General features: G+C 40.7%; 2 protein-coding genes and 1 long non-coding RNA gene across 4 annotated transcripts; 2 read left to right on the top strand and 1 right to left on the bottom strand.

Annotated features, from left to right (window-relative positions):
• Positions 1 to 401: 401 nt before the first annotated feature.
• Positions 402 to 7,510, top strand: haus5 (HAUS augmin-like complex, subunit 5). The gene is made up of 20 exons (XM_034705537.1): positions 402 to 551; positions 677 to 775; positions 847 to 909; positions 1,106 to 1,138; positions 1,523 to 1,547; positions 1,725 to 1,857; positions 1,936 to 2,095; positions 2,208 to 2,304; positions 2,415 to 2,506; positions 2,604 to 2,658; positions 2,760 to 2,887; positions 2,967 to 3,048; positions 3,157 to 3,311; positions 3,950 to 4,112; positions 4,225 to 4,305; positions 4,395 to 4,540; positions 4,746 to 4,842; positions 5,434 to 5,572; positions 5,709 to 5,841; positions 6,701 to 7,510. Exons 2-20 carry the CDS (start codon positions 678 to 680, stop codon positions 6,801 to 6,803), a joined length of 1,983 nt encoding a protein of 660 aa, XP_034561428.1. The 5' UTR covers positions 402 to 551; position 677; the 3' UTR covers positions 6,804 to 7,510.
• On the bottom strand, positions 5,594 to 6,094 carry LOC117828414. Its single transcript, XR_004634390.1, has 2 exons — positions 5,996 to 6,094; positions 5,594 to 5,866 (listed from the first exon to the last, which is right to left on the bottom strand). It is a non-coding gene; the product is annotated as an uncharacterized LOC117828414 (long non-coding RNA).
• Positions 7,511 to 7,843: 333 nt separating the features above from the next.
• sin3b (SIN3 transcription regulator family member B) lies at positions 7,844 to 26,613 on the top strand. 2 transcript variants are annotated; one of them, XM_034705516.1, is made up of 19 exons: positions 7,844 to 8,360; positions 9,484 to 9,590; positions 9,893 to 10,046; positions 12,446 to 12,811; positions 13,061 to 13,216; positions 14,326 to 14,454; positions 14,600 to 14,689; positions 14,874 to 14,992; positions 15,336 to 15,549; positions 15,861 to 15,977; positions 16,152 to 16,390; positions 16,951 to 17,134; positions 18,243 to 19,164; positions 21,000 to 21,169; positions 21,275 to 21,448; positions 22,865 to 22,957; positions 23,070 to 23,164; positions 23,555 to 23,753; positions 23,880 to 26,613. In XM_034705516.1, exons 1-19 carry the CDS (start codon positions 8,250 to 8,252, stop codon positions 24,114 to 24,116), a joined length of 3,876 nt encoding a protein of 1,291 aa, XP_034561407.1. In that variant the 5' UTR covers positions 7,844 to 8,249; the 3' UTR covers positions 24,117 to 26,613. The 2 variants fall into 2 exon arrangements, with proteins under 2 accessions (XP_034561407.1, XP_034561415.1); XM_034705524.1 differs by lacking the exon at positions 7,844 to 8,360 and adding an exon at positions 8,641 to 8,901 and having other exon boundaries at positions 23,880 to 25,184.
• Positions 26,614 to 27,781: the final 1,168 nt, after the last annotated feature.

The following is a 27,781-nucleotide window of genomic DNA, read 5'->3' as shown; positions in this document are numbered from 1 at the left end:
ATGTCTTGCCATTGTTGCATTTCTGCTTCTTGTTTTTCAATCGCGGTAAAGCACTTTGGGGTTCATTTGATTTGTATGAAAGGTGCTAATAAATAAAGCTTGATCAATGATCGATTGATCGATTGATAGATTGATCGATTGATTGATTCATTGATTGATTGATTGATTGATTGATTGATTGATTGATTGATTGAAAAATAAATACCTGTAACACAATGAATACATATATGTTTAAGAATGTAAGATAAACTTCAGCAACCACCTTATTTTTTTTGTTTGGGGTACCAAAGCAGTTTGTGCCAAAAGTATTTAATGTATTCACAAATATGTAACTAATATACAACTAAAAGAAGATTGGCAGCAGTCTGAAGTAGTAACCCCCTCCCACCAGCGGAGGCGCTGCGTCACCGGATGTAGCGACATGCTGCCCGGAAGTTTAGTAAATGGGCGGGAAGTTAGAAGTTTGATTTCAGATTCTCTAAATGTCATTACAGGTCAACCTACGGATTTACAAATTTAACGTTTCTCTCCCAAGAGTAAATCTGAATTAAGTAAGTTAATTTTAAATATTACAGCCAACGACTTTATTCTAAGCAGCCTGACGTCGGTGGCTCAGTGAGCTCTCTGCGGGTTGTTTACACCTCTGCGGATTGTTTACTCCTCTGCTTGTTGTCAGGATGGCGGACAGAAATCTTGTGCAGGAGCTGAAACGATGGGCAACCGAGGAGTTCAGCTTGCCTCCGGATGGCCTGCCAAATGACAGCTATTTTAAAACGTAGGTATCAGGTGTACATCTATCGTGTTTTCTTCTGTAAGCTAACTAACAAAGTGTTCGTTTGTTTTTAGGCTTTGTGTTGGTTCTGGGAAGTCAATCTGGAAATATGTCATCCAACACATTTATCAACAGAGGTTGGTCTTTACTCTGGTTCTATTTCCTGTTCGTTTTGTACTGTTGTGTGTCCCTATTACACTGATCCGAGTATGATTGGCTTTGTGTCATTCTTTGTCACATTCTGTCCTCAATCCCTCTTTGAAAATGCAAATGTGAACATAATGTATTTCAGCTTCTTGACTGTTTCTCTGTTTTGTTTTGTTTTTTATCCAGGAACGTAAGGATCATGCGTGGGAATCTACAGTGGTATCCTTACTGGCATTTATGACAGATTTTAAAGCTACTTTCCTATATCTAGTCACTAAAAATCACGTGCATGTTCATGTAGTTGCACCTGTGTATTTCTTTTGGGGGTCATTTAGACACAGGAGAATGAGCACCTCGCTTTAGTCATGCCAGGGATGTACATTGTGGCATTCTTTGTTTGGGAGTCTGGGATGTCCTATGTTCGAACACGCTAGGGACATGCTCTGTTTCCTATTCCGCTTCTGTGCTGTCTTATTAATACAGCCACAATATCTTTTATACCCCCCCTGTCTTTACCCGATAAGACTTGGTGTTCTTTGTTACCATGAAGCATTGATTGATCACATTTTATCAGGTTATCTCCTTGACAATATTCTTTTTAAGGTACAAAGTTATCCAAGACAAACAGGTAATTGGAAAATCGTGTTTCTCTCTTTTTGTGGTTTATTCTTTTTTTTTTTGATAACTAGCAGAGTTTAATACTTGATTAATCCAAAGGGACTACACACTGTGGAGGTTTTGTTGTCTGACAGAAAAGTCACTTATAAAATTATTTTTTACCTGCTTTGTTTTTTTGCTTGTTCAGTTGGAGCAAACTGGAAGCCAAAGTGAGGCTGCCAAGCAAAGAGAGCTTCAGAGAAAGATAGAACAGCTGAGAGCAGAGATCAGTCACCTGGATTCTCAGATCAGTGGAACAGAGGAACAGTTGGCCGCACAAGGTAAGTCTGCCAGATGCAGGATGGGGACGATTATCTGATCAGTCAACATTGTCAGCGTTACCATGTTTTTTCTTACAGAGCAGTCCATCAGCCGTACCTGGACCAAAGTGGAGGATAGTCGTCACAGAGAGCTGCTTCTACAGGCCTTCAAGCAGCGCTGCATGTTGGGCTGCAGAGTGCTTTCTGATGACACACAAAAGATCAGGGGACACTGCCAGGCATTGGAACTTATGACCAGGTAAGGCTGAACATTTAGAGATTGTGTATAGATCAGAATAATGAGACAGCGTTGTTCACATTTCTGTACTTATCATGAAGTGTATAAATAAGTATTGTAATGTGTTTTACAGGAAAGCAGAGGTTGAACTGCTTTTTGATGACAAGCCTTCCAGCAGCAATGATGGAGATGACCTAAACTCCAAAACTGCTGCAGAGGCTCAGGTCCTGGTAAGAGCTGACTAAAACTTGTCTGTATTTTGTATGTTTTTCTGACTGAGGTTGACTGTGTCTTTGCTGACTAAAGTACATCATCTCACGTGTTTTGTGTTTCACGTTAGCGTGAGGTGAGAGAGCTGTGTGACAACAGGATCCACTTCTTTTGTTCCTTACATGAGAGTGAACTGAAATCAACGCACTCTTCAACCAAACAGTAAGGACTGCAGAAATCAGCTTTGCACAAATCTATCCTTCGCAGTGTTGTGCATTTTTAGTTTTGAGAATTAAAATCTCTTTCTGTTTCCTCTCAGTATGAGTCGTGAACAGAGCACCGCTGTGTTTCAGTACTGGCTCAGTTCTGTGGAGGTTAGTCTATTTTGAATAACATTCTCAAATTCTATAGCTACTTGTTTATATGCTGTTATTTTAACTTTGCATTACCATGTGTTGACTTGTCTCATCGTCAGACACTGTTGGGCAGTTATCCTCCAAACCACGTCCTCTCAGCGTTGGAGTATTTAGCTTCCAGGGAGCAGAGGGAACTAGAGGAAAAACTTGCCTCTCTTGATGTGACACGGGATGTGACTGCTCTACGGTACAGAAAGCTTTTCTCTCCTCCATTAAGACTGTAAAAACTCTAAATTCAAAATATTCATTTAGCTTTTGTGTTGCAGCTTTCGATATGAAAACAATCACTTATTGGACATGTCAACAGAAGATGATAATGAGTTGCCACCAGTGAAGACACTTTTGGAGGTGCTAATCACAAACATACATACACCAGAAGTTTAGAATAGTAAAATAGTCTTGATGTGTTTTCATGTATTTATCTTTTTGGGGAATCACACTTTTGTTGTTCTCCAGGCTGCTTGGGAAGAGGTGCAGCAGAGTTTGGTGGAACTGGCTCAGACTCGCTCCAGAGTCCAGCAGCTTTGTGACCAGCTGCAGACTCGCAGGAAGGAGGCTGAGCTGGAGGTGTCTGATATTGCAGATGAGCTCCACAATGACACCATGGCACTGTAAGCTGACTCACTGTAGAGAGTGATGATGATATTCCCACTAGTCATGAGTTTTATAATTATCCCAGTATTAATGGGGCTGGATTCCTTTACAGTATGAGGTTATTATTCCTAACCAGATATATTATTTAGCATATTTAGTGATATCTAGCAATCATATTGTAGATTGAAATGCCCCCTTGCCTCACTCCTCCCATTGGATAGGTGACAGTGGCCTTTGACATAAAAAAATGTCTGTTACTATTTCTTTTGTACACAACAACTCTCCTTCTTTACATTCCAACTGGTGCGTTTTGAACGGCCTCTCAAGAAATAGAAAAAAACATGTTTCATTATATTATAGTTTGTCCGTTCTGTGCTACAGTCAAAACTTGTTGGTGTAAGATGGCGGCCTCTGTGGGAGGGTACCTGCTTCTTATGTAGATATGACATGCTCGTTCTAACTTAAAAAATACAAGATGAGTTTTATATTAAGATAATTGTACACTAATTTAATCATACTTACAAATTTCATATTCCATTTCTAAAAAGTCTGTTCTGTTAAACGCTGATAATTACTGCAACCTGCGCCTTTAAAAAGACTTGAGAATTTATTTTCATCTTTTATTTCCCTAACCTTTTTCCTTTGCTCTCAACAGGTCAGCTCTTAAGGTGGAACTTCAGTGTGTGATGCAGGCAGCGGTCAGAGATCATATCAGAGACCGGTGTATCCAACTTGACCAGCATGCCAGAAGCCGACAGGAGGCGCTTCAGAATCTGCGCAGCCAGTGGCAGAGCATCCTTGACTTCAGACAGCTTGTGGTGAGACCTCTGTTACACTTGGACAGTAATACTCATAGATCTTGAAAAGTTTTTTGAGATAACTATCTTAATCCTCCAAACTTATATCGAACATTCTGCTGTGTCTGTACAGGCTCTGAGACAGGAGCAGATCAGGGGTTTAATTAAGGGGAACTCAACGGCAAAGATGGATCTGATCCGTCTGCAAACAGAGGTGTGAATGTGTTCATATTTATTGGTTGGTTTCATTTTTGGCAGTCTCTTGCACCTCTCAAGAATTTCTTTCTGTCTGTTTTAATACAGTTAAAGGAATTTATTCAGGGCAAACTGGTCCCACAATTTGAAGATGTCACCACTTCAGCAAACCGTCTCAGGAACTCCATTTCCAAGGAGTCTCGTCAGTTAGGATCGGTTTCTCTTGTTGCTCTTGATCGGAGGACTTTTGAAGGGTAAGATTAAGTGGCCTGATATATGAATGGGTAACCCCCAGGTCAATAACAACCAGTTTACAAAAATGTCCTAACCATCTATTAAATACAATTCAAAATAGTTGGAGATGAAAACGCTGAACTTTCTCATCATTGCTACATTGCTCAGTTCCTGTGGTGACATCTGCTGTTCTAAATTGAACTCTTTTTCTTTCTGTTGTTTCAGAACCCAAAGAATCCCTGCGTCATGGTTGTCCATCAATCGCTTGAAGTCTCCGGTCTTCAGCAGCTTGTGTCAGAGCCTGTTATTCCCACTGTACAAGGTGAGAGTGGGTATATACTGCATCAAGCTGCTGTAACAGACGTGAAACACTAAATGACTGTCAGTTCTCAAGTTAAGGCAGTTTCATTAGTAATTCAGTGGTTGATGATGCAATACAGGATCAATAAGTAACTATAATGTTTAAGAAAATGAATATCAATATGCATTTTTACTATTCTAAAAAAGGGGTGTAATTATTTTAACAAAGTCCATTACAGTAAGTTCCACTTAAATAAATATACGTATTTTTGCATGAGAAGTTTACATGTGGAAACTTGTTGCATTCCCATAAAAGTTGAGCCAGTGATTCTCAGAGTTGCTGCAGCTCTTTAAAGTCCACATGCTCAGAGTGGTTTTGATTACCCGGCTGACTGTCACTGCCATAACTTGACCACAGTCCTCTCACTAGCAGTGCTAATAAAATTATCATCCATTAAAATCTATTTAACTTCACAAAGGAAAAAACACCAACAGCTTTGCATTTTCTGGGCTGTTGTGTGTTTGCGCTGTCAGTCTCACACATCTAATTTCTCCTCCTCTATCTCTGTCTCTGACTTAATCACGTTCTTTTTCTCCTCTTTTTAAACTTCAGGCTCCAGAGGAGCTGTGTTCCCAGACACGCTCCCAGCAGCTTGAGTTGCGTTTTCTTCGCCAGTTGCTGCAACTTCACTCTGCTTCTCTGCAGAAAACACAGAAAGAAGCAGAGTTCTTGCACGCATCTGATCAAAAAGGTAAAAAGGAAACTGATGATCTGAAGATTTTATCATGCTTTAATTACACATTAAGAAGTGCTGTATTTGGCTCTTTGTATGAAAAAGAAGTTGAAGGATTTATTGTGAAATGAGACATGTGTCTGCGCTGTCTTAGCTTTGCTGTCCAGAGTCATAGAGGAGGATCAGAAGCTTCTGAAGGTTCTCGTGCCAGGAGTCAGAAGCTTCATCCAACGTTGCAGCCAAGGCCTTTCATATGGAAACCAAGTCAAAACTGCCATCTCTTACTGGTGAGGCACATTTCCAAAGTAGATACTGTTGAAAAATACATAAGCTGGTAAACTGTGTATGTTTCTTTTTACAGAATGGCCATAATAAATTGTGCTTTTTTTTAGCTTCCTGGGTCTTCAAAGATTCCCAGCATTCCTGTCTCCTGTCAGTTACCTTTTATCACTGCTTTAAGTTATGTGGCATGAGCAGCCAGCATGCTGGTTATGCTGGTTAGTTGGCCGTCAGACATTGTTACCAGAGCAACACCTGCAAGTGAAGATGAAAGTTAGTTTGACAAGTTTTCACTGAGCTTGTTCAGCATCAAATAATTCACTTTCTACGGTTTTCACTTTCAAAACACACCTTTATTTTGCTTTCATAAACAAGTGCTTTATACAAATAAGTCATCTACATTTCTCATTGTCTGACTAATTGTTCTTTTACCTGTAATGTAGTCCATTATGGAGTACATTTCCATTATGGGGCACAAAAGAATGTCATTGACTAATTACGGTCTTTAAACCATGTTGTGAAATTGCTCTACTAAATTCTGTAGTCAAATTATTCTGACAAGGCGGTCGTTATAGATTAACAAACTGTTGTTTCTGATCCTTACAGTCAAAAGAATTCAACGTCCATTACTGTTTCTTGTGATTTTGAAATGACAGAAGTCACAGCCAACACGATGAACAAGGACTGTTCTCGTTTTTCTTCATTGCTTTTAATCCCAGCCCAGTTCTTGATAGTTGTATCAATTTGGTAGATTATTGGTTTTCTTTGTGATCTTTGTATGGATGTCTTTGTGTTATGAATTCATTAGAAATTAATGGTGTGATTAGCAGGTTAACTCTTTCCGTTTTGTATGTTTGTGTGTTTTAGGTGGGAGAGGCCAGCCCAGCATGTCCTACCTGAGGTCAGCAAAGCAGGATTCACTTTTCAACAGTGGCTTCAGAGATGGAAACTTGCTGCTAAAGCCTCTTAGGGATGGATCATAGTTGAAAAAAATTAAACAGAGCACCTTTGAGTGGCTTTATGTACAAAAGAGGATTAGGGCCACTGGAAGAAAACAAAATGAGGTCCAATATTTTACCATTATTATTGTTCTGAGAGAAAAAAGTGAGAATTCTGAGATTAAAGTGAGAATTCTGGGATTTTAGTCAGAAGAAAAAAAGCCAGAATTCTGGGATTAAAGTCAGAATTCTGACATTAAAGTCAGAAATAAGAAAAAATGTCAGAAATAAGAAAAAATGTCAGAATTAAGAAAAAAAGTCAAAATTCTGACATTAAAGTCATAAATGAGAAAAAAGTCAGAATTCTGAGATTGAAGCCAGAATTCTGACATTAAAGTCAGAATTAAGAAAATAATGTCAGAATTAAGAAAAAAAGTCAAAGTTCTGACATTAAAGTCATAAATGAGAAAAAAGTCAGAATTCTGACTTTTCTCAGAATTCCGACTTTTCTCAGAATAATGATTTAAAAAATATATTGTTCCTGAATGATTATTATTTTTCAGTGGCCCTAATCCTCTTCCGTATATATGACAATGATACAGTAGTAAGAAACATTCTGTACATATACAGGAGATAATAAAAAATCACAGTTGTTTATCCTGATGTTTACCATCTCGTTTCCTCTTTTGATGTGTTTTTTACTTAAAATTCTGTCACTAATAAAGCATTTTAAGTACAATTCCTTGTTCTTGTTTTTCTGGAAGTTCAATAAAAATGTCAAAGTTGATGAAAACTGCCCGCTGCTCTCCTGCATTGAACCGGCGACATTTAACCAATAGTCCTCCTGGACTGAATCAGCTGCATCTTCATTGATTAGTCTCACGGTCAGTGCTCAGTCTCGTTCATCTTGTAGCCGTGGGCACACTGCTAGGTATATGAAGCTGTCCTTCTTTCACCAAGTAACATTGTTCCTTTGTAGCATTGAAGGGGGAGTGGAGCAATCTGATTCTTGTGAACTGAGCTCCTCCCATTGTTGCGCATGCGCGATTTTATTTTCACTCCTCTTTTTTTCAATTTTTTCACTCCTACTCTGGCTTCCGGACGCCAAGACAGACCGCTGCCGCCGAATTTAAAGAGACAGGCAATAGTTATTTTAAATACGATAAACGGCAACCATTGTCCCTTAGCTTATTTTGTCCGAGCTTGTTTAATTTCGTAGATATGTTTAATCAAAGTTGCAGCGAGTAGCGGCTTGTCTGTCATCACCCTGCACTCTGCTGGATTTCCCGTCCTTTTTTTTTTTTTGCATCTGAAGCCGAGACTGTCCAGCCAGGCAAAGTAGGGTTTGCTCGCTGGCAGGCTGGCTTCCCGACCGAGAGGAAGGTTTGTCGGCTAACCAACAACTGGAGGTTACACCGAAGCTTCCCTCTCAAGTTGTCGGTTGTGGCTCCCCCAGCCTCCCCCGACGCCGGGATATAATGGCGAAGATTCAGGCACACAGCACCGCGAAGCAAATAAACCAAATCCAAGACAAGCCTTACGTTATAACACAAAAGCAAGTGCAGCAGCAGCACTTCCAGAAGCTGAAGGTAAGAAGACAACGGACACGACAAGGGAAGAAAAGTCCCCTCAGAGTCAGAACCATTTTGTTGGTCGGATCATTGCATTGGATTGGAGGCTTTTCTCTTTCTCCCCTCAACGTCGAGAGGAGTGAAAGGATCGGCTGGCTAATGTTAGTTAGCTCAACTGGCCTGTTAAAAGTAATTCATTGCTTAAGAGGCGAACATTGACATTTAAGGTTAGATGTGGAAGCTGTGTTTCATTAATGAATGTCATGTGTGACAGTGCAGTGGCACAGTTAGAGGTAGTTTCTTATTTACGATGTCAATAACAGGCTGTGTAACTCAAAACCTCGGTTGTGGGAAGTTCCTCCTTGTTCGTTTTTTCAGCCTCCCTGAACAAAGTGGAGGACGTCAGCCAGCCAGGCCAGCCAACAACGGCGATTTCTGTTGATTAGCAGCTTCATTACACATTTCTTTGTTATCGCAGTGTTGGAATATGATCGAGTCGACACTGTAGCCCAGGAGCCTGCTGTGACTAGATGTATAAATTCATCCGTGGGTTGGTGTTGTAAGTGTTTCATGGAGTTATAATCGTCAGTGGACTGGCTAACGCTAGCTTCAACGACCCTCTTTAAATGTGTTTGTGACAAGGCTTTGTGTGATCACATATTTTTATGGTAACCTGACCTGACTTGGCTTTTATGGATACAGAAAGCTGAGGTGCAGTGAACAAAAGCTGTGAGCTGTTTCTTGTATTCGCCCATTTATTTATTTATTTATTTCACGGATACTTGTACAGCTTGTACAGCTAAACAGATCATTTGTTGATATAGGTCTCTAGTTGGAAATAAGGAAAGCACACTAAACTTAATGTCCTTCAATGTCTACATTTAATTAAATTATATAAAAAAAAAAAAACATTTTTACATTTGTCATAAGCGCTTCTTATTTCCTCCAATACATACAACTACTGATAAGACTGTGTGACATATTGGAAAACTATCATCCTCACTTTGATCCAGCTCTTTTTGAAAGCTTAGATGAAGATCCTTCAGTCCTACAGGATGTTTGCCTTACAGCTTTTTCCCACAGGTCCAGGTTACTCTCCGATTGTGGTGCATTGTTGATTTGTGTTTTTCTCTCTGCCCAGGTTGAAGATGCCTTGTCATATCTGGATCAAGTCAAAATACGTTTCGCGAATGATCCCGGCATATACAACAAGTTTCTCGACATCATGAAAGAGTTCAAGTCACAGAGGTATGTACGCAAGATGGAACTAACTACATAATGTGTTTTTGAAATACATCTTTTCATAGTGGAAGGTCAACATTTTGCCTGGACTTTGATTGCAATGCTCAGTGTCAATACCCAGCCAACATTTTACAAAGAAGTACAAAAAATAAGAGATAGTTATTTGGGTAACTACAGCTGATAGATATGTTCTCTTTTACATTAGGAGTTGTTTCTTTCATGCGTATGAGAGAGGAAGAAAGTCTTTATTTACTTCTGTCACCCTCACCACTGCTATGTGTGTCTCTGTCTGTTTTTTTTTCCAATAGCATTGACACACCAGGGGTGATAAACCGCGTGTCTCAACTCTTCCATGGACACCCAGACCTCGTCTTGGGCTTCAATGCCTTCCTACCACCGGGATATCGGATAGAGGTCCCCAAGAATGGGGTGGCTTTCCTCCAGTCTCCCTTCTCTACACAGGTGAGCGACCCCCCTCAGAGCTGAGATCAATATAAACTAGTGTAAGACTTTCAGCAGGTGTATCTGAATAAACTCATGGTGTGCTAGCAAGGTCCTTCAGGTTTAAGACCAGCTAAATTTTAAATTATTAAGAGGAAACCATGTTCTTATTTTTTCACTGGTTTTCAGTTAGATACAGTGCTGTAAAAAACGCAAGTTTAGTCGATATAGATGATATTCAGTGAAGTAGTCAAGGTGATCCTTTCTAAAGATACACAAAATAATCAGGCAGCTGATGCCAGCGCTTAAAAAACAAACAAACAAGCAGCTTGTTCAGTGTGGCTTCTGTCAAGCAACTTTATCGTGCCCCTTAATGTCCATCACACATTCTGCTATACATCTCCTCAGTCAGCATCGTCTTTTCAAATGTTCCTAAATGACAGCATATCAAATCTGAAACAGTTTCTGGCTAGTGTTGAATATAAGTTCTGTAGAATAAATCAATTTAATATTGCTTATGACATGGGGGGTTGGTTTGGCCAAGTGGTCAAGTTGCACGCCCGATGTGCCCAGGCTATAGTCGTCATGCAGGCAGCCTGGGTTTTATTCCAACCTGCAGCCCCCTTCCCGGCATGTCCCTCCTGGACTGTCCCTGTTTCCTGCTCCACTGTGGTGCCCTCTCTGCATAAAGGCATTAAAGCCCCAAAGTAACTTACATATAAAATATATGTTGCTTATGACACAAATATCAGTCATGTTGTGAAATCTATAGTATAACTTAATGTGTTTCTGTATATTTGTAAAACATGTTACTGGTTCATTGAACCATGTATATTAGATTGTAATAAGCACGGATTACGTTTAAAAAAAAAAATCAAATGTAAAACAAGATCAACAACAACATGATATTGTTATTCTATCAACCAACGGCCGACCTGCTCGCTAATTAGCGTTATCAGCATCTATTTTTTAAAATCCTTTAAAAAAATCAACTGTAGCACATTTTTGTCCTTAATTTGTTTTAAAGAAACACTCTCCAACTTTCTTGACTGTTTTTTTTTGTAATGAGACCACAGATTTGGAAAATATCAGGTACATTTACTATACTATACTATACTTTACTATACTATACTATACTATACTATACTATACTATACTATACTATACTATACTATACTATATGAAACTCATTGCTGTGGTTCACTACAAAGTATTTAGCCATATGCATATGCATTATCTATGACCCAGTACTAAAACTATCAGGATACGTTAGTTGCTATTTCTAAACCAAAGCATGTTAAGGCTTTCACTTAGCTTTACTTTGTAGTTTGAATGATTTCAAATTGTATAAATGCACTAATGAAAAATTGAGTTTGTCTGGCTGTAGCTTACAAAGAAAGAGAAAACACAAAGTATGTAGGGATTTACTTGTTGTTTTCAAAAGCAGGAAGTCTTAAATGTTTTCTTGACTCAACACTGTACAGATTTACAAATCAAACTGCCAGATTAAATAAATCAAACCTGTGATAAAATGCTCATCTCTGAGAAAACATAGTTAGAATTTCTTTTGTGAGAGATTTTTCTTGTTTGCAGAGGGAAAAGATTGAGTCAACGTTTTGATTTTCAATCTTAAGGACCTGGGGAGGCTTGTTTCATACACGTTTGCAGAGTTGTTACTAACTACTGCGTCTGTGTTTCGGATGTTTTGTAGTCACCCTGTATTTTACTCATGTATTGAATTGTTATTTGGCGTTATAATGATGTCATAAATGAATCATGTCCTTTTGGATTGAAATATATCTAACGTAACATTATTGTGATATTTCTATGGTGAAGTCGGGACAGCAGATGCAGTATGTTTTTCAATGAGGTGAAAGAATGTTTTCTTTTTTTGGATCACTTCCTGCTCCATTAAACGTGCAGTGCAATTGTTCTCAAAGAACAAAAATGTAGTGTCTCTTGTTCTGTTTATGGTTCACACAGCAGTATTACAGATTTTATGCCATATTAAAACAAAAGTGGCATTTGTAGGGGGTTTTGTCTGCCTCTGAGAGTTGTTGTTGTTTTTTTTTCCTGAAGAATTGACCGACTATTCTTGCAGAGCTTTAGTGAAAATGACTGATATGGTATTCTACATGATGAGTTGTAAGTGTCACAAAGGCATTTAATGCTCAGTACTGAATGCATTATATGGAGAATAGGGTGTAGCGACAGGGCCTGGATTAGACACAGTCACAGAGATTAATGGGGTACAAGTATTATGCCTCAAAAATGCTCACTGCTCAGTTTTAACCACAGTCAGGTCTGTATTTACTGGCTGACATTTATCCCTAAAGGTCAAGGTTAACAACTTTGTGCCTGAATAAAAACACTTCTAACCATTGAGCTCACCTTCATCCCATCTTTTTTTATCCATCCAGGTATCCCCAGGCCAGCAGGGGAAAGGTGTCACCACCTCTGCAGTGACCGCAACCTCAGGTAGTGTCTCTGCAGCCCAAACTGAAGCCGGGGCTGCCCAGACGACTGAAGTGAAGACGGCCTCATCAGAGTCCATATCTTCCCCGATCCCAGCAGGACCTCCAGAGCCCCCCAGCAGACTTTCTCTCCCCCTAATGAGCAGAGAAAGTCAGAATCAGGCGACCACCTCTTCTGTATCCCCACCTGCCTCAGAGACCAGCCCTGTAGAGTTTGACAGTGCCATCAGCTACGTAAACAAGATCAAGAACCGTTTCCTGGACCATCCAGAGATCTACAGAGCCTTCCTAGAGATTCTGCACACATACCAGGTACTGTAGTGTAAGAAGTTGTGGATTAAAGTTTTTGAGTTACGATAAAGATGATTGTTAAAGTGTTATTGTCCTGTATCACACATTGACAAGTCTTTGAGGAGTGTGGCGGTGTTTGTGTCTCCTGTGTCATGACTATTCACAAAGCGTTATCTTGCCAAATAACATCAGTTTGGTTCAGCTTTTGTTTTCTAAAAGAAGTTCTTCTCCTCTACTCTCTGATCACCATTTTCCCACACCACTTTTCAGAAGGAGCAGCTGGAGGTTAAAGAGAGTCGAGGAAGCAGAGGCAGCAGTGGGATGACGGAAGATGAGGTGTTTTCAAAAGTTGCCAGTCTTTTCAAGGGACAAGAAGACCTGCTGGCCGAATTTGGACAATTCTTACCTGATGCAAAGAGATCATTGGTAAGTAAAGCAGCTGTAGAACAAGATAAATATGGTGCAGTTTCAAAGGGTTGTTGTGTCAACAAATGTCTTGGCAAAATATCCATCACATATTCAGTTTTACTTTTAAGTTCTTTTCCAGGTACAGTTCTTCCTGATGAATCTGATGGCCCACATCAATCATGGATAATCTTAAACGTATTCAAAGAATGGGGGTTATATGCTGCAAAGAAAGGAACATTTTAGGACATTTAAAGGCTAAAGTGTAAAAAGATAATATACGCTCAGAAGTTGAAATCAACCTGTTGTTTTTAAACAGACAGTGGTGAGCCATGACAGCTGTTTGTATTTACTTACTAGCTCAGATGTACTTTAGAACACAATTCACTTTAAGCTTTTAGCTTATTGCTCAGCTAACAAAGTCTGATTTGATCAGCGCCTCCTGAAAACAAAGCCGTAACCACTTTTGATACCACCAAGAACTCTGAACTCTGAGTCTTTATCTATATTTGGAAAATCTGCTGTTTTAACTCTATAATCGGGATGTTATCACTGTTTTCTTTGCAAGGTTACTTAATGATTAGAAACAGCACAACTTTCCTCTCTGGCTCATGCAGCTCTGGGCAAGTGTTGTCATGTTCCACACATAGTCTGTGTCAGTCACTGAAACTTTCTTGCAATCCTCTTGTTCATCAAAATCAAGAGTCCTTTATAAGAAAAAGAAAAATAGGTCCCCTCTTTATATCACATCTAGGCAAGGCAAGTTTATTTATAAAGCACCATTCATACAAAGAGCAAATCGAAGCGCTTTACATAGTAAAAACAAAACAAAACAAAAAACAAAACAACACCAACAATCGACAAAAACACACAGCAAACATTTTCTAAGCATTTAAATTTCATCATCTAATTCAGTTTATACGAATGCCGCTACAAGGACTATAGCCCCATACATGGGGCTCACACTTAAACCGCTAGGCCCACAGCATTCATTTCTTGCTTGTGTAGTTTTGATTGCATAAAATAAACTATCTCAATAAGTACAATTGTGCTCTATGAAGTTATGATATTCATTATTCAAAACTTTCTGACACTGTCTGCTGTTCTCCTTTGTGCTTCCTCTCCTGCAGTTCACAGGGAGCTCACTGACGGGAGGCAAAGAACAGCCGAAGAGGCTGGAGGACGAGGACACGATATCCAAACAGAACAAAAAGAGGCCTCGGCCCATTCTCCTGCAGCACATGTCCCCACTGCTAAAGGTAAACTATATTTAGATGAAAAGCCTTGGGCAGTGTGCCTGTTTATGTATCTGGAAAAAGTTCAACAGTGGAACCAACAGTTCAGACGTTGTACAACAAGCCTAATTAACAAACATTTGGTGTGGTTTTTTTTCTGTTATTTCAGAAGAAAATGAAGTATTCCTGTACCAAAGATCAGTCCTTTGCTTCAGTTGGCAAACACGGAGTCTTAAGAGAATTCTCCTTCTTTGATAAGGTGAGGCATCATTTATTCTGGCACCAATGAAGGATTTCCTTCTTCCTTAGTTCATGCTGTTCTTTTGACTCACAGCCTCTGTACTTCCTTTCAGTTTCTCTCTTATTTCATAGCTATCTTCATTACATCTACCCATAACATGATTGGTGTGACTTCCCTGTCTTTTTCCTTTCACATCACTCAGGTCCGTCGCCTGTTTAAAAGCCAGGAAGTGTACGAGAACTTCCTGCGCTGCATCGCCTTGTTCAACCAGGAAGTAGTTTCAGGAGCAGAGCTGCTACAGCTTGTCACTCCTTTCCTGGGGTGAGTGGAAAGAAGAATGATTGAAAAAAATAAATGGCATGATGTAATAAGAGAATGGATGGATGCACAAGGAAATAAAACAGTAACTGCAAGAGCTGACAGAAGGTGTAGACGATGGTGTTTACTATTGTAGAATGGGCAACCTGCTGTTACAGCATGGTGGGACAACACTGACTGTAAAAATGCTGACATCTATAGGAAGACTTCCTCTATAGGAAGAGTTGTATCAAAGTGTTTTTATTTGTGTTTACACTGACAGGGTTTTTTGATGTCTAATGTTTTCTTTTGGTCAGCTGTTCTCCTGATTTGTCGGCCACTCATTATTTGATTCATCTCCTTCTAGGAAGTTTCCTGAACTGTACACACAGTTTAAGTCGTTTCTGGGAGACAAAGAGCTCTCTCATGTTGTGTCAGGGCTGTCGGATCGCTACATGGAGGGGGGAGGGGGCCGGGAGGTGGATTATGCCTCCTGCAAGCGCCTCGGGTCCAGCTACAGAGCTTTGCCCAAGACCTATCAGCAGCCGAAATGCAGCGGACGCACTGCCCTATGCAAGGAGGTACAGTAACTCCCATTTATTTGAAGACTTGCTCATAAGTTAAGTTTAGTTGTTATTACAGTTTTATTAACACCACATGCTTCCTGGCATGATGCTTTGTGTGTATCCTCGTGGTAAGTTGAACAGACTATCTTTCTCATGAAACATTTGCAAAGCAGACTTTCCCTTTAGTTACAACATGCATTGTTGATGTTCATATATACTTGCAATCAGTCTCCACGTCCTTTGCAGACTCATTACTCTGTGTTTTAATCTTTCCCCACATATTAAAGGTGTGACTTCCATTTTTGCGTTTGGTTTTGTGTGCGCAGGTGTTGAATGATACCTGGGTGTCATTCCCCTCTTGGTCAGAAGATTCTACTTTTGTCAGCTCGAAGAAGACTCCTTACGAGGAACAGCTTCACCGCTGTGAGGATGAAAGATTTGAGGTGTGTACATCTTAAGAACTATTCTATTTACACTTCTTAAGGAGCAGGGAGGCTTATGTAAACATTACATTTACTCTATGTTTGTATCCCTATAGAGAAAAAGCTTAAACATAGAGCGCTTCACATTACACTGACTATATCAACTGCTCTATATTTGTTACTCTTCTCGGACAGTTGGATGTAGTTCTGGAGACAAACCTGGCCACCATCAGGGTGCTGGAGAGTGTCCAGAAGAAGCTCTCTCGTCTTTCTCCGGAGGACCAGGACAGATTCAGACTAGATGACTGCCTGGGCGGCACTTCTGAGGTCATCCAGCGCCGCGCTGTGTATCGTATCTATGGTGACAAAGCACCGGAGATCATTGAAGGACTGAAGAGGAGTCCTGCCACCGCTGTGCCTGTTGTGCTCAAGAGGTCAGGGCTGTCTTTCAATTTCATATTTCCCCTTTAAAAAGCTTGATGGAAGAAAGTCACTGACTAAAATCTTGTTTTTATTAACTTACTTCTATCATTTGTTCAATAAGACATATTGATAGACTCCTTGCTTGTATAGTTTGATAAAAGTTTTTCCTAACAGGTAAATAGTGCAGTCTCTTGACATAAGCTTCTAGAGGGTTGTGACAGTATGACAAAGATTTTTTTTCTGCTGACAGCATGAGTTACTTCTTTTTATCAACTGACTGTTGAATATCTTGCCTTTAGAGCTAACTAGTGAGAGCTTTAAATATGTATTTGTATATTCAAAGTACTGCACGCAGACACTTGGACTCTTTGCTTTTACACGTTGCAGTTTTCCACAAATGATTTCTCAAAAGGCAAAGGTCCCCCTTGCTCCACAGACACTTCTACTGTATAACTTCACAATTACACCGCCATGTTTCCTAGCAGCATAACCGACAGACATCTTGACCTGTCATAGATAGGTACTCGGTTTGTTTTGTGTAGCTCATGCAATGTATGTTGAATCTCTCTAGGTTGAAAGCCAAGGAGGAGGAGTGGAGAGAGGCCCAGCAGGGTTTCAATAAGATATGGAGGGAGCAGTACGAGAAGGCGTACCTGAAGTCCCTCGACCACCAAGGAGTCAACTTCAAACAGAATGACATGAAGGCCCTCCGCTCCAAGAGTCTGCTCAATGAGATCGAGAGCGTCTACGATGAGGTAAACACTTGACAGATTATAGAAACAATGAAAAGTTAAATATGCACAGGTAAGTTAGCTTTGCATGTAAACCTCTCGGATTAAACAAATGCTTTGTAACAAAGGTGCCACCCAAAAAGAACAAATATTAAAAAAAGAAGGGTTCAAGATGATTTTTTTGTTGCTCAAAGATCTCATGTCAGTCTCACGCTCATGAACACAATATCTCAGCAAAGCCTGGAGGAAGTTCTCTAACTGCTGTCCTAACTGTACACTTTGCTTTAAGAAATAAAACACTGAATAAATCATCAAAGATCAAAATAACTGTCAACTCCATTGCAAAAAATGCAATAGGGTTTTATTTAGAAATACACCAGCAAAGTATAACACATTCAAACAAATGTGTACAGCTGTTAGGGCTAAATAATGAGGTCATGGTATTTTTAACCAAAAGGTCATAGGTCAACTTCACTTTTGTCTGGTATTGTCAGTGGAAAACCCCCACATTATCTCTGTTTCCCATTTTTGTGAATGCAGTATTATCAGGAAGGCCTTTGGGGATTGTCTTCTGACCTTAAAACATTTGGTCAAAGGTCAAGCTCAGTTTGCCCTCATGCTGGTACCATTCCTGTGAGAAAGATATTAGATCAACAGCTGAGGAAATTTGTGACATCTGGTGTGTTTCTACAGTTTTTTACATCCAAGAGAACAACACCATCTCTGACAGTCAGTCGTCCTTTGCTCTGCCTCGGATGCACTGACAGGCGGGCACACTGTGGCTGTTAGCAGGGCCAGCCTCAGCTCCACTTTTTTGCCTGAAGTTAGGTTGATTTAGCATTTTCAATATGGTGACTGCTGTCAATAGGCTTCAAAACTCTGCATCAGAAACCAATGTCTGCCACCACAGAGATGAAATCTATGTATTATACAGTTTGTTCACACAACTAGGAGTAATTGAACGTCTTTTTATCCTTTGTGAAGTGCACCTGCTGTTCAGGGAAAACCTTCTTTCTGCAACAAATTAGTCATACCGGTAGTTTGATTTTGAAGTTAAAGATGTCTTCCTGTGAGATCAGTGAAACTAACATGTCTCTTTCCCACACTAATCTGTGTTTTCTTTGTGTCTCAGCGACAAGAGCAGAGTACTGAAGAAGGCGGAGTCGGACAGCAGAGCCGTAATGGCTCTGGTGCAGCAGCGTCGAGTGAGCCTCACATGGTGTTTACGTATGAAGACAAACAGATCCTGGAGGACGCCGCCTCGCTCATCATCTACCACGTCAAACGTCAGCCCACCATCCACAAAGACGACAAGGACCACATCAAGCGCATCATCCAGCACTTTGTCCCTGACCTGTTCTTCTCCCGCCGCGGTGACCTCAGTGATACTGAAGACTGGACTGATGAGGAGGCTGATCCTGAGGAGAGTGCAGAGAGAGGAGGCAGTGGAGAGAGAGGAGTAGGAGGTGGGAATGGAGGATCAGCAGCACTGGCAGTAGTAGGAGGAGGAAATAGTACTTCAAATAGTGCACCAGGAGCAACAACAGCAGCAGCAGCAGCAGCAGCCACAGGTAGTCAGTCTCAACTCCAGCCTGTCTCGTCACAGTCCCAGATCCTGTCACAACCCCTGCAGCAGCTCAACGGGGAGCCAAGACGAAGGCGCTGCAGCCCTTCACAAACTGCAGAACCAGAGGCCTCCACCACTTCTAGTAGCATGAACCTGCCTGCAGGCACCGCCACATCCACCCCTGGATCCACACCTATGGAGCCAAGTTCAGGCGTAACAGGGGAGAAGGTTGATCTGCGTGACCCTGAAGCAGAGCACCAAAAGGAGCTGGACGGCGTGTACAACCTCTTCTTCGTCAACAACAACTGGTATTTCTTCCTGCGGCTGCACCAGACGCTGTGTACGCGGCTGCTGCGGGTTTACCGACAGGCTGAGCGGCAGCTGCTGGAGCACCGAGCGGAGCAGAGCCGGGAGAGGCTGCTGATGGCTGAGGGGAGGAGAGAAAAGGCATGCGACCTGGCCATGGAGCTCCGCCTCAAACAGCCAAGTAAGTTCAACCACTGGTTTGTCCTATACAACCTTCAACTGTTTAACCGGCTGTCACATCTGAGTCAGCATGGACAAATGTGGGAGTTTGTGTTTTGTTGTAGGTGATCAAGAGCAAGCACACATATGTTACGTCATCAGGAGATGAGTCGATAAGTCTGAATGAATGAGCTCTAATTTAGAAGGTTAGTCAGTCTGATGATTTTAGATGTTGTCAGCTTTACCAAACTTACCTGAGCTGAGTCATGAGAAAACTTACTCATAGACTGATGCTTCTCTTTTTTGGTCAGCATCTGAAGCAGCATGGTGTTTCAGACTGACAAGTTTGAGCAACGAAAAAGTAGTTTGATGAGTTAAGTTTTAGCATCCCCACCCTGTTTGGAAGCTTACTGTTGTACAGTCAAAGCTTTAGTGTAAAGGCTTTTAAAGCATCTAGAAGTTCAATTTTCCCTGTAAAAAGAATACACTCTGACCTATTTTATATCATTTTTCAATTGCAACTTGTTGTACTGTGTTAAACAACCAATTGGGACATTTTATTACACAACATTATTGGTATTACAAAGCTGTCCAAGAAAGTGAACTGCAGGGTAAAGCAGCAACTGTTTGTAATATTCATTCTTGATCAGTGCAGATTTTCACTCATAATTTTGTGAGTCTTAAAAACACAACAGTGTAGAGAAAGGAGTCCCAATATTGTTACAGCACACCTTGTTTGACTTACCAAGAGTTTCAGTGATGTCAAACACTCCAAACAATCCAAAGTATGTAAGACTTAGAAAATTGACGAATATGTCACATTTCAGAATTTGGAACAATCAATTTGATTTGGCCAAATTACTAATGATGAAACCTTTTATGATGATTAATTTTCTTATGATAGATTAATATGTTAATAATAGCCAAGAGCAGCACAAGAGCAGAAAAGAAGTTCGTATGGTGTTCTTTTTTTACCCTCCTGTTACCCTCAAATTTACTAACATCTTTTGTCCTTGGGGTCAATTGGACCCCAGCAATTTAAACCTCCAGAAACTGATTGTTACCCAGGTTTATGTTTCAGGTACTTTATGTTTGTTTGTTGCCTACCTAAATAGTCCTTTAAATACAATATATTCAAGCATAAACATTATTTAAACATTTAGAAGGACTTTATTTGTAAAACAGAACATCAAACTGCTGTGAGTTTGTCATGCTCTCGTCGGCCCTGCCTTGTTTCTATGTTATCAAAACGTATGACACAGGACACATCACTGAATGTCTTTAGAGACATGGTGGCATGAAATATTATATCTCAATATAAAGGTTGGCGGTTCAATCCAAGATCCTGCAGGCACATGCAGAAGTGTCTTTGGTTATAGTGACCTCAATATCATCCAAAACAACCAAAACAAATGTGTTTAAAATGTTAATATTTCTTATGTTATATACAGCTAAATCAGTCTGGGGTCAAATTGACCCCAAGGAACACCAATGCATTTTTTTTGTTTTTTTACAGGAAATTGGAACATATCAACATTTTAACTTTATGTTTTCCTAGTTGTCCCCATTAAATTAGGAAAAGTTATGAAATATGAAGCTAAAATAATGATGTTAGTCATTAATTTAGAGACGTTAAACATTGAATGGGGTCCAATTGACCTCAAGGATAATAGGAAGGTTAATACTTTAAACAGTGCTGCATGAGGATAAAACCTTTCAACTACAAGATTTCATTCATGGAAGAGCGCCCCCGTTGTAATAGATCCACGTCTCTGCACAGAGGACTTAATGACGCTGTAGTAACATGCTGTAGTACCATGCTGTATTAACAGGTGTGATGTACCTCTCTAAACACAGGTGAGGTGGAGTTGGAGGAGTACTACCCAGCTTTCCTGGATATGGTGCGCAGCCTGCTGGATGGAAACCTGGACTCCACACAGTATGAAGACACACTGAGAGAGATGTTCACCATCCACGCCTACATCGGCTTCACCATCGACAAAGTCATACACAACATCATTCGACAGGTACGCAAAGCTCACCGCTTTACTTGATCACTTGTGTTTCACAGTTTAGAAACACCCAACCTCTTACAAAGTCATATTCTAAATCTGCTCTGTCTGTGACTCCAGCTGCAGCACCTGGTGAGCGACGAGGTGTGTCTGCAGGTGGTGGATCTTTACCTGGCAGAGAGGAAGAGAGGGGCAGCGGGGGGAAACCTGTCCTCACAGTGTGTCAGAGCAGCCTGGGAAACGAGCTACCAGTGGAAAGCTGAGAGAGTCATGGCCGAGGAGAACTGCTTCAAGGTGAGCTCAGAGTCCTGGTGGACTAAACTCTCAATGACACATCTGGCTGTGACATTCACCTACTGTTGGAGGTACCAAGCTATTGAATGCCGTCATTTCATTGCTACTTCTTTTCAAACATGCTCAGTCATTTTTAAGGAAATGAAAAGTCTCTTCTTAACAAAATGCGCTCAGAATGGCAGAGCACATCTAAAGATAGTTATAATGGAGTAATAAGGGATAATGATCTGAGAGATCTGTTTACATCTTCACTACACGTTAATCATTTTCTTTCAGAGCTTGTTTCTGAGGATATGCAGTACAACAGAATTACTAATTTTCCTAGTTTGAGAAGGAAGCGACACTACTCATCCTTCAGAGAGTTAACCATGGTTTCCTGAAATTCTAAAATTGAACTGTGAAGATTAGGGATGTACATTTTAAGTATTTTCCGTGATCGATTTTTGGAAATGTTAACGATCAATTATCGATTAAGCAATAAAAAAAAAAAAACATTATTATTCTTATGTCAAAAACAATGCTAAATATGTTTTTCCGCCAAACTTATATTTTCTACAGCAACAAAATGCATATAACTGACAGAATTGTTTACGTGTGCATGTTTAACACTGATTATCAACGATCAGGCTCATAAAAATATTCTCCGCGGACATAGTCTTATAAAGTGAAGGCTCATAATACTAACAGAAACGTACTTCAGACTCACAGTGTCCAGTTTTCTGTCTACTCGTTCTTATTGAGAAAAATGAACATGTGTATTCGGTCAGGTGTCAGCCGGGAGCGCAACCGGGTCATAATCAGTCCAGCTGTAGAAAAGTTCAGACGGCTCTGATGTTGCTGCTCTGCAAACATAACGTACTAGCAACTCCCAACAGTCTGTTGGCTTTGTATCCAAAGGTGGGGAAATGCCCTGTTCAAAGTTGTGAACCTCCGGTCCATGACGTTGTTGGCAGCAGTTGTGTATTGATCCTCTTTTAAAAAGCGCACCTGGAGACCTGACGCACAGCCACAGCCACAGCCGCAGCCGCAGCCGCCAGCTGAGCGTCTCTGCTGTGTGCAACACCTTTAACAGCTGATTCACATCGAAACATGCTTTAAACTTAAAACACCTCCCTGATAGCTGAGTGTAATATGGGACCACATGATGCTTGTTCCATGTGACAGAAAATTTTAAACAAAAATGCATGTTTCCAGTAATTTCTTAACAATCAATTAATCGCTAATCAGTTAATTGTGTCCCTGTTGTAGATGGATGATATCTGCACCTTTCTGTCCTACATAAATCATGTCCCCTTAATACAGTTTAGAAACCTTGATGTCTGATCTGACTTTTAACCTCTGAGTTGTTTAACCCCTCTTTTGATTGACCTGCAGTGAGTTAGTTTATTTATTCATCTTTGTGTCTTGTGTCGTCAGGTGATGTTCCTCCAAAACAAGGGTCATGTGACGATGACCATCGAACTGCTAGACACTGAGGAAGCTCAAGCTGATGACCCGTTAGACGTACAGGTGAACACAAACAAACACACAAACACCAAATGTTACTTGTTCTGTAAGTTTGATGCTGTATTTGATATTTAATGTTTACAGAGTTGCTGATCTGTACTGTCTTCTCCCTCAGTGCCTGTCGAGCTACATGGAGCAGTTTGTGGGAACAGAGTCAAGTCTGTGTTCTCAAGTTGAGGGCTACTTCTTCAAGCCTGTATTTCTGCCCAGGTATAACTGTGAAACATAACTATACACATCTTTTATTTATGGGATTAGACCTCACCAGGCCACTTCTCATTATATGCCATGTATATGCAAATTTTCAAGCCACCATTCCTGTGTAAATTCTACATTTATTACCAACTTGTGCTTTATTTTAAGCATGAAGAAGTCAAATACGGCAATTCTTGAATTTGAGTTAGTGTGTAAAATTAAAGCACACATACTTCTGAAAGTAGTTTAAGCTTTATCAGGTTAACCTTTGTTTTTTAATTGGTAATACAAGACCCCCCCACACACACACACACACACACACACACACACACACACACTAAAATTGACCCCTTAAATTATGTAATCTAATCAGCTGTTTGGTTTAAATATTTTCTCTGCTTGCAGAAACCTGCGGCGTTTCCGTCGCTGGCAGGTGCGACAGGTGGAAGCGATGCGCTGCAGGAGAGAGTGGCACCGCCAGCTGGGCGTGGAGAACGCCGGGAGTCTGGACTGTCGATTCAAACTCAACACCCACAAGATGGTGTTTGTGATGAACTCTGAGGATTACATGTACCGCAGAGGAGCGCTGGTCAAGGCCAGGAAGGTGGGTCACCAGTGTCTTGTTGTGTCGTGATGCAGACAATCTGGAGTAGGGTGTGTGTCTGCTTTTTCAGTCTGGTTCGATGTCTCAGGGACAAAACTCTGACAGTGTTTTCCTCTTCCTCCACAGTCGCAGCACAGAGTGGCAGCCGGCCAGCATGAACGCTTCGACAAGTGGCACCAGGGCTGGCTGGCCGATCACGTCACAGCGTCGTCTGAACGTTCGGTGCAGAACTGGCTCATGGGAGAGGAGGAGGAGGACATGATCCCCTGCAAGACTACCTGCCTGTCGACTGAGGTGAAAGGGCAGACGGTGAACAGATACCAGGTTCATTACAGCGGTAGCAAAGCCCCAGCCTCACCGTAGAGGCCTGCCAAGAGATGGACACACAGCACACTCTCACACACACACAATGACATACACACAGGTAAATGCATGGACGTACGGGACACTCATACACTAAACACAGACATAAACAGCTGCAGTCCCACTCCTCCACCTTCTTCAACAACGTGTTCACTCATTCACGTTCACTCACGAGTGGAGAAAACTGGAGTGAGTCGGTGGATGTGTGCACAGCGAGTGATGATGTGGAGGAAAAGGACCAACACAGACAGTGAAGTAATCAGTGACAGTGAACTCGGACCTGAATGATGGGACGGGTCGGACACGACGGCACAAACGTCAGCAGCAGCATCATCATCATCATTCTAGCTTCTCTGGTGGCACTAAGCGATGATCAGACTGATGGACACAGACCATTGATCAGGTGAGAAGTTCTGTGATCATGGACTTTGTTTCAGAAATGTGAATGTCTGTTTTTTTTTTTTTTATTATTATTATTATTTTTTTTAAAGTCAAGTGTAGTTTTTAGCTTCTAAAGCCGGAGAGCCTTCTGTTTGTTGGTTGGTTGGTTGGTTAATGCGTGTTTATATGGAGAGATTATGGTAAACGTGTGTATGTATGTGTATCCTGCTCCTCATTTTGTCTGTTTGTATGCCCAGTGCAGGCTCGACAACTCTAGTAATGACATTATTACTGTACGTGCATATATACAACAGGGATCCTGCTTTTTTATATATGCATCTACACGAGTTGAATGAAGCATCTTAAGATCATGTGGTTCTTTACAGTGTTTGCTGTCTGCCAACTCTTGATGTTTGCATTTTGTTTTTTTGTATTTTTCCCTTTTTTGTGTTGTAGCTAAACAAGATATCACCAGGGCAACATGGAGTCCTTAAAGTTAATTGGTTTATTATGGATGAAGCAGTCAAATTATGTATCATGTTCATGATACTAAATGTTTACTTTGTGTTGTCTTTCTTTTGCATACTGACATTGAAATAAAGCAAAATATCAGTGTTAAAATAGAATGTATAACATTTATCCTGTATCAGTTATCACAAAATAAACAACCTAGTTGTGACCTTCTTAGATGTTGACTGGCAGGTTGTTGGTTTGTTTGCTTCAGAGACGTTTCAAAATGAACTGGTAACCATAGACATAGAAAGAGTAGACGCTGCATCGACCGCTACTACCTATTGGCGCTAACGAGCCGTGGGGCCGCCGGTCCGGTCACCCGCTCCACTCAGTGTAATCTGTTTGGCAGGTGCAATTAAGTGTCAGCGCATTTAATCAATCATAACTTGCTAAATACTAAACTGATTTTCATGCAGGTTTTTGTTCTGCAAACGTCATACATGTAGGAACGATACAGGACTCATGGTTCGGCGTATTTAAATATTCATAGTGGGCTTAACAGTAATAGAATATTCTGATATGTGATATATGTGATGTATGAAAGGTATTTTGCCGCACAGTGCTCTGGCATCTTGAAGTCTCTGCTGCTTCAGCTTACGTTTACAGGTAGGATCATGGGAAGGATGACCAGACCAAGATGGCGGCTGTATTTCTTGCGCCCCAGCAGCCAATACGGCGTCTACTCTTTATATCTCTATGCTGGTTACAGCTTTCTGTACTAACAGAGCTGGTAGGAGGAGTCTGGAGGTAGAATGTTTAAGCTCCTGTGAGTGACTTTGGGATATGTTGATTTTGGTGACATCTGTGGACAAAGCAGGTTGATTTCTCTGGTCCTGCCCTGTACCTATGTAGGCCGTTTCTGCCAACAAAAAAAATTCTGCCGTCTTATTCTAAATGTCTAACATGCATCTGAAATTGAACATTGGTAACATTTTTAAAAGCCTGTTTCAGCAACAAGCTGTTGATCACATACCATGCTGCTGGGGGGACAGGTATTTAAAAATGAGTGACAGTGATGAGACATGATAGTTATTTGTGCTTACTTACTGGCTCTGATGCACATTAAAAATCTGATATAACATTAACCGCAAGCTAATGGTGCGTCACATATAATTTGATCCGGTTTGAACATCACTTTTGTTTCCTTGTGTCTTGGTGAAGAAGGCTGTAACAACTTGGATTCCACTGAGGTCCAGATATCAGAAGCCATCTTTGTACACTTTGTCACCACCTTTGCATGCTTTTGATTCTAGTAACTGAGTGATCAGCAGCAGCACAGCGTTTCTCTCTCCCTCTCTATCTCACCTGCGGGGGGGAGTTAGAGTTGCCATGTTTTACAACTTTCTTGCGACCGCCCAGTTAACCAAAATCAAGATTCATGTTAAGAGGACAAAAATGTATCTCTTCCTTTGATTGAACATTGATTTCTGTCTCGTAAGCGCCAAACAAAATGAGTAATTCCAGTGGTGTCATACGAAACTGCGGAGGCCTATTGTGTGCAGCTATAGAAATTCTAGTCTTGAAATATTGCTCAAACTGAGGTTTGTAAATGTATTAAAATGATGTGAACAGGTCATATGCACAATTAAAGTGCATTTGACATCATCGTTTCCTGTTACCTTAGAGTGTAGGCTGAAGGATTTTTTATATATACCACTGTGTGTCTGTGAGCGGGTTTTTCCTGCTTTTTTGCCCAATGCCACACACATGCCTGAATCTCCTATCTGATGCTTTGATTGCTTTCGTATGAATTTCTGCTACTTTTGCCAGCAAAAAAATCCTGACAGGAGCTTTAATTGACTCATTGTATTGTGTATTTTTCAGGCAGAATGTGAAGTATTCAATCAATCCAGCTGCTTTAATAAGAGGTTCTGTCGGGTTAAAGTAAGACTCATTTCAGGGCTTTTAAGTCTTGCTTGCATTTAATGCACACAATTCTATTTTCCTCCTTTGTAGTGATAAAAAACACACAAGAGTTTAACTACAAAGGCCATCATTACTGTAACTGCTCTAGAGCTTTGGATCATATTACATAATCACTGCCCAGGAGTTTCTCAGGCATCACACAATTCTAGATTTTCCTCTTTTTTTTTTAAGCACTTTGAGGAACCTTACATCCACTTCAGTTACGAGGTGTGATGAGATTATATCAGAGTTTATTATGACAAACTCAACCTGCTGAGAGAGATCATAGACAGACAGCTCCAGAACAGACCTACCTGTGACCCTGTGACATCTTCTGTTTACATGCTGGTATGCTGTTTTCTGCTGATTGGATTTCAGACATAGAGCTTTAATCACAAGCAACACGTTTTTTTTCATTTAAATGAAGAGATTATGAATTTCTTTTTTTAGAGTTTATTTCACGGTGGCTTGTCATAACCTTAACTGTGTCTACCTTTGATTTGGTGTTTCTCCTCTCTGCCAGGAAGTACGATTTTCAGGCTTTTCAGGGTGATTAATTCCTCCTCACCGGCACACTGAACATTACGGCTCCGATTCAGTCTACCCACAGGGACTCACGAAAAAAATGACTCAAATCCCCAAACGCTGTTTTTCTCTCTGAAGCGTTTCTCAAGGTTTTTTTTTTTTTTGGTGCCGCAACTCCACTTTTCACCACCAGGCTTCACACACAGTCTATTTTACTCACATGAGGAAAAGCTGACATCTAAAGATTGTCCCCCTGCAAATAGAGCAGACATTAACAAAAAAAATGGAGCAACAGAAAAGCTAAACTCTAGCAAAATGCACAAAAAGTAGCAGAGGAAACA

Source organism: Notolabrus celidotus, chromosome 2 (assembly GCF_009762535.1).
Source record: "Notolabrus celidotus isolate fNotCel1 chromosome 2, fNotCel1.pri, whole genome shotgun sequence".
Lineage (NCBI taxonomy): Eukaryota > Metazoa > Chordata > Actinopteri > Labriformes > Labridae > Notolabrus > Notolabrus celidotus.
Note: the sequence above shows the minus strand (reverse complement) of the source record. Positions and strands in the feature narration are given on the sequence as shown.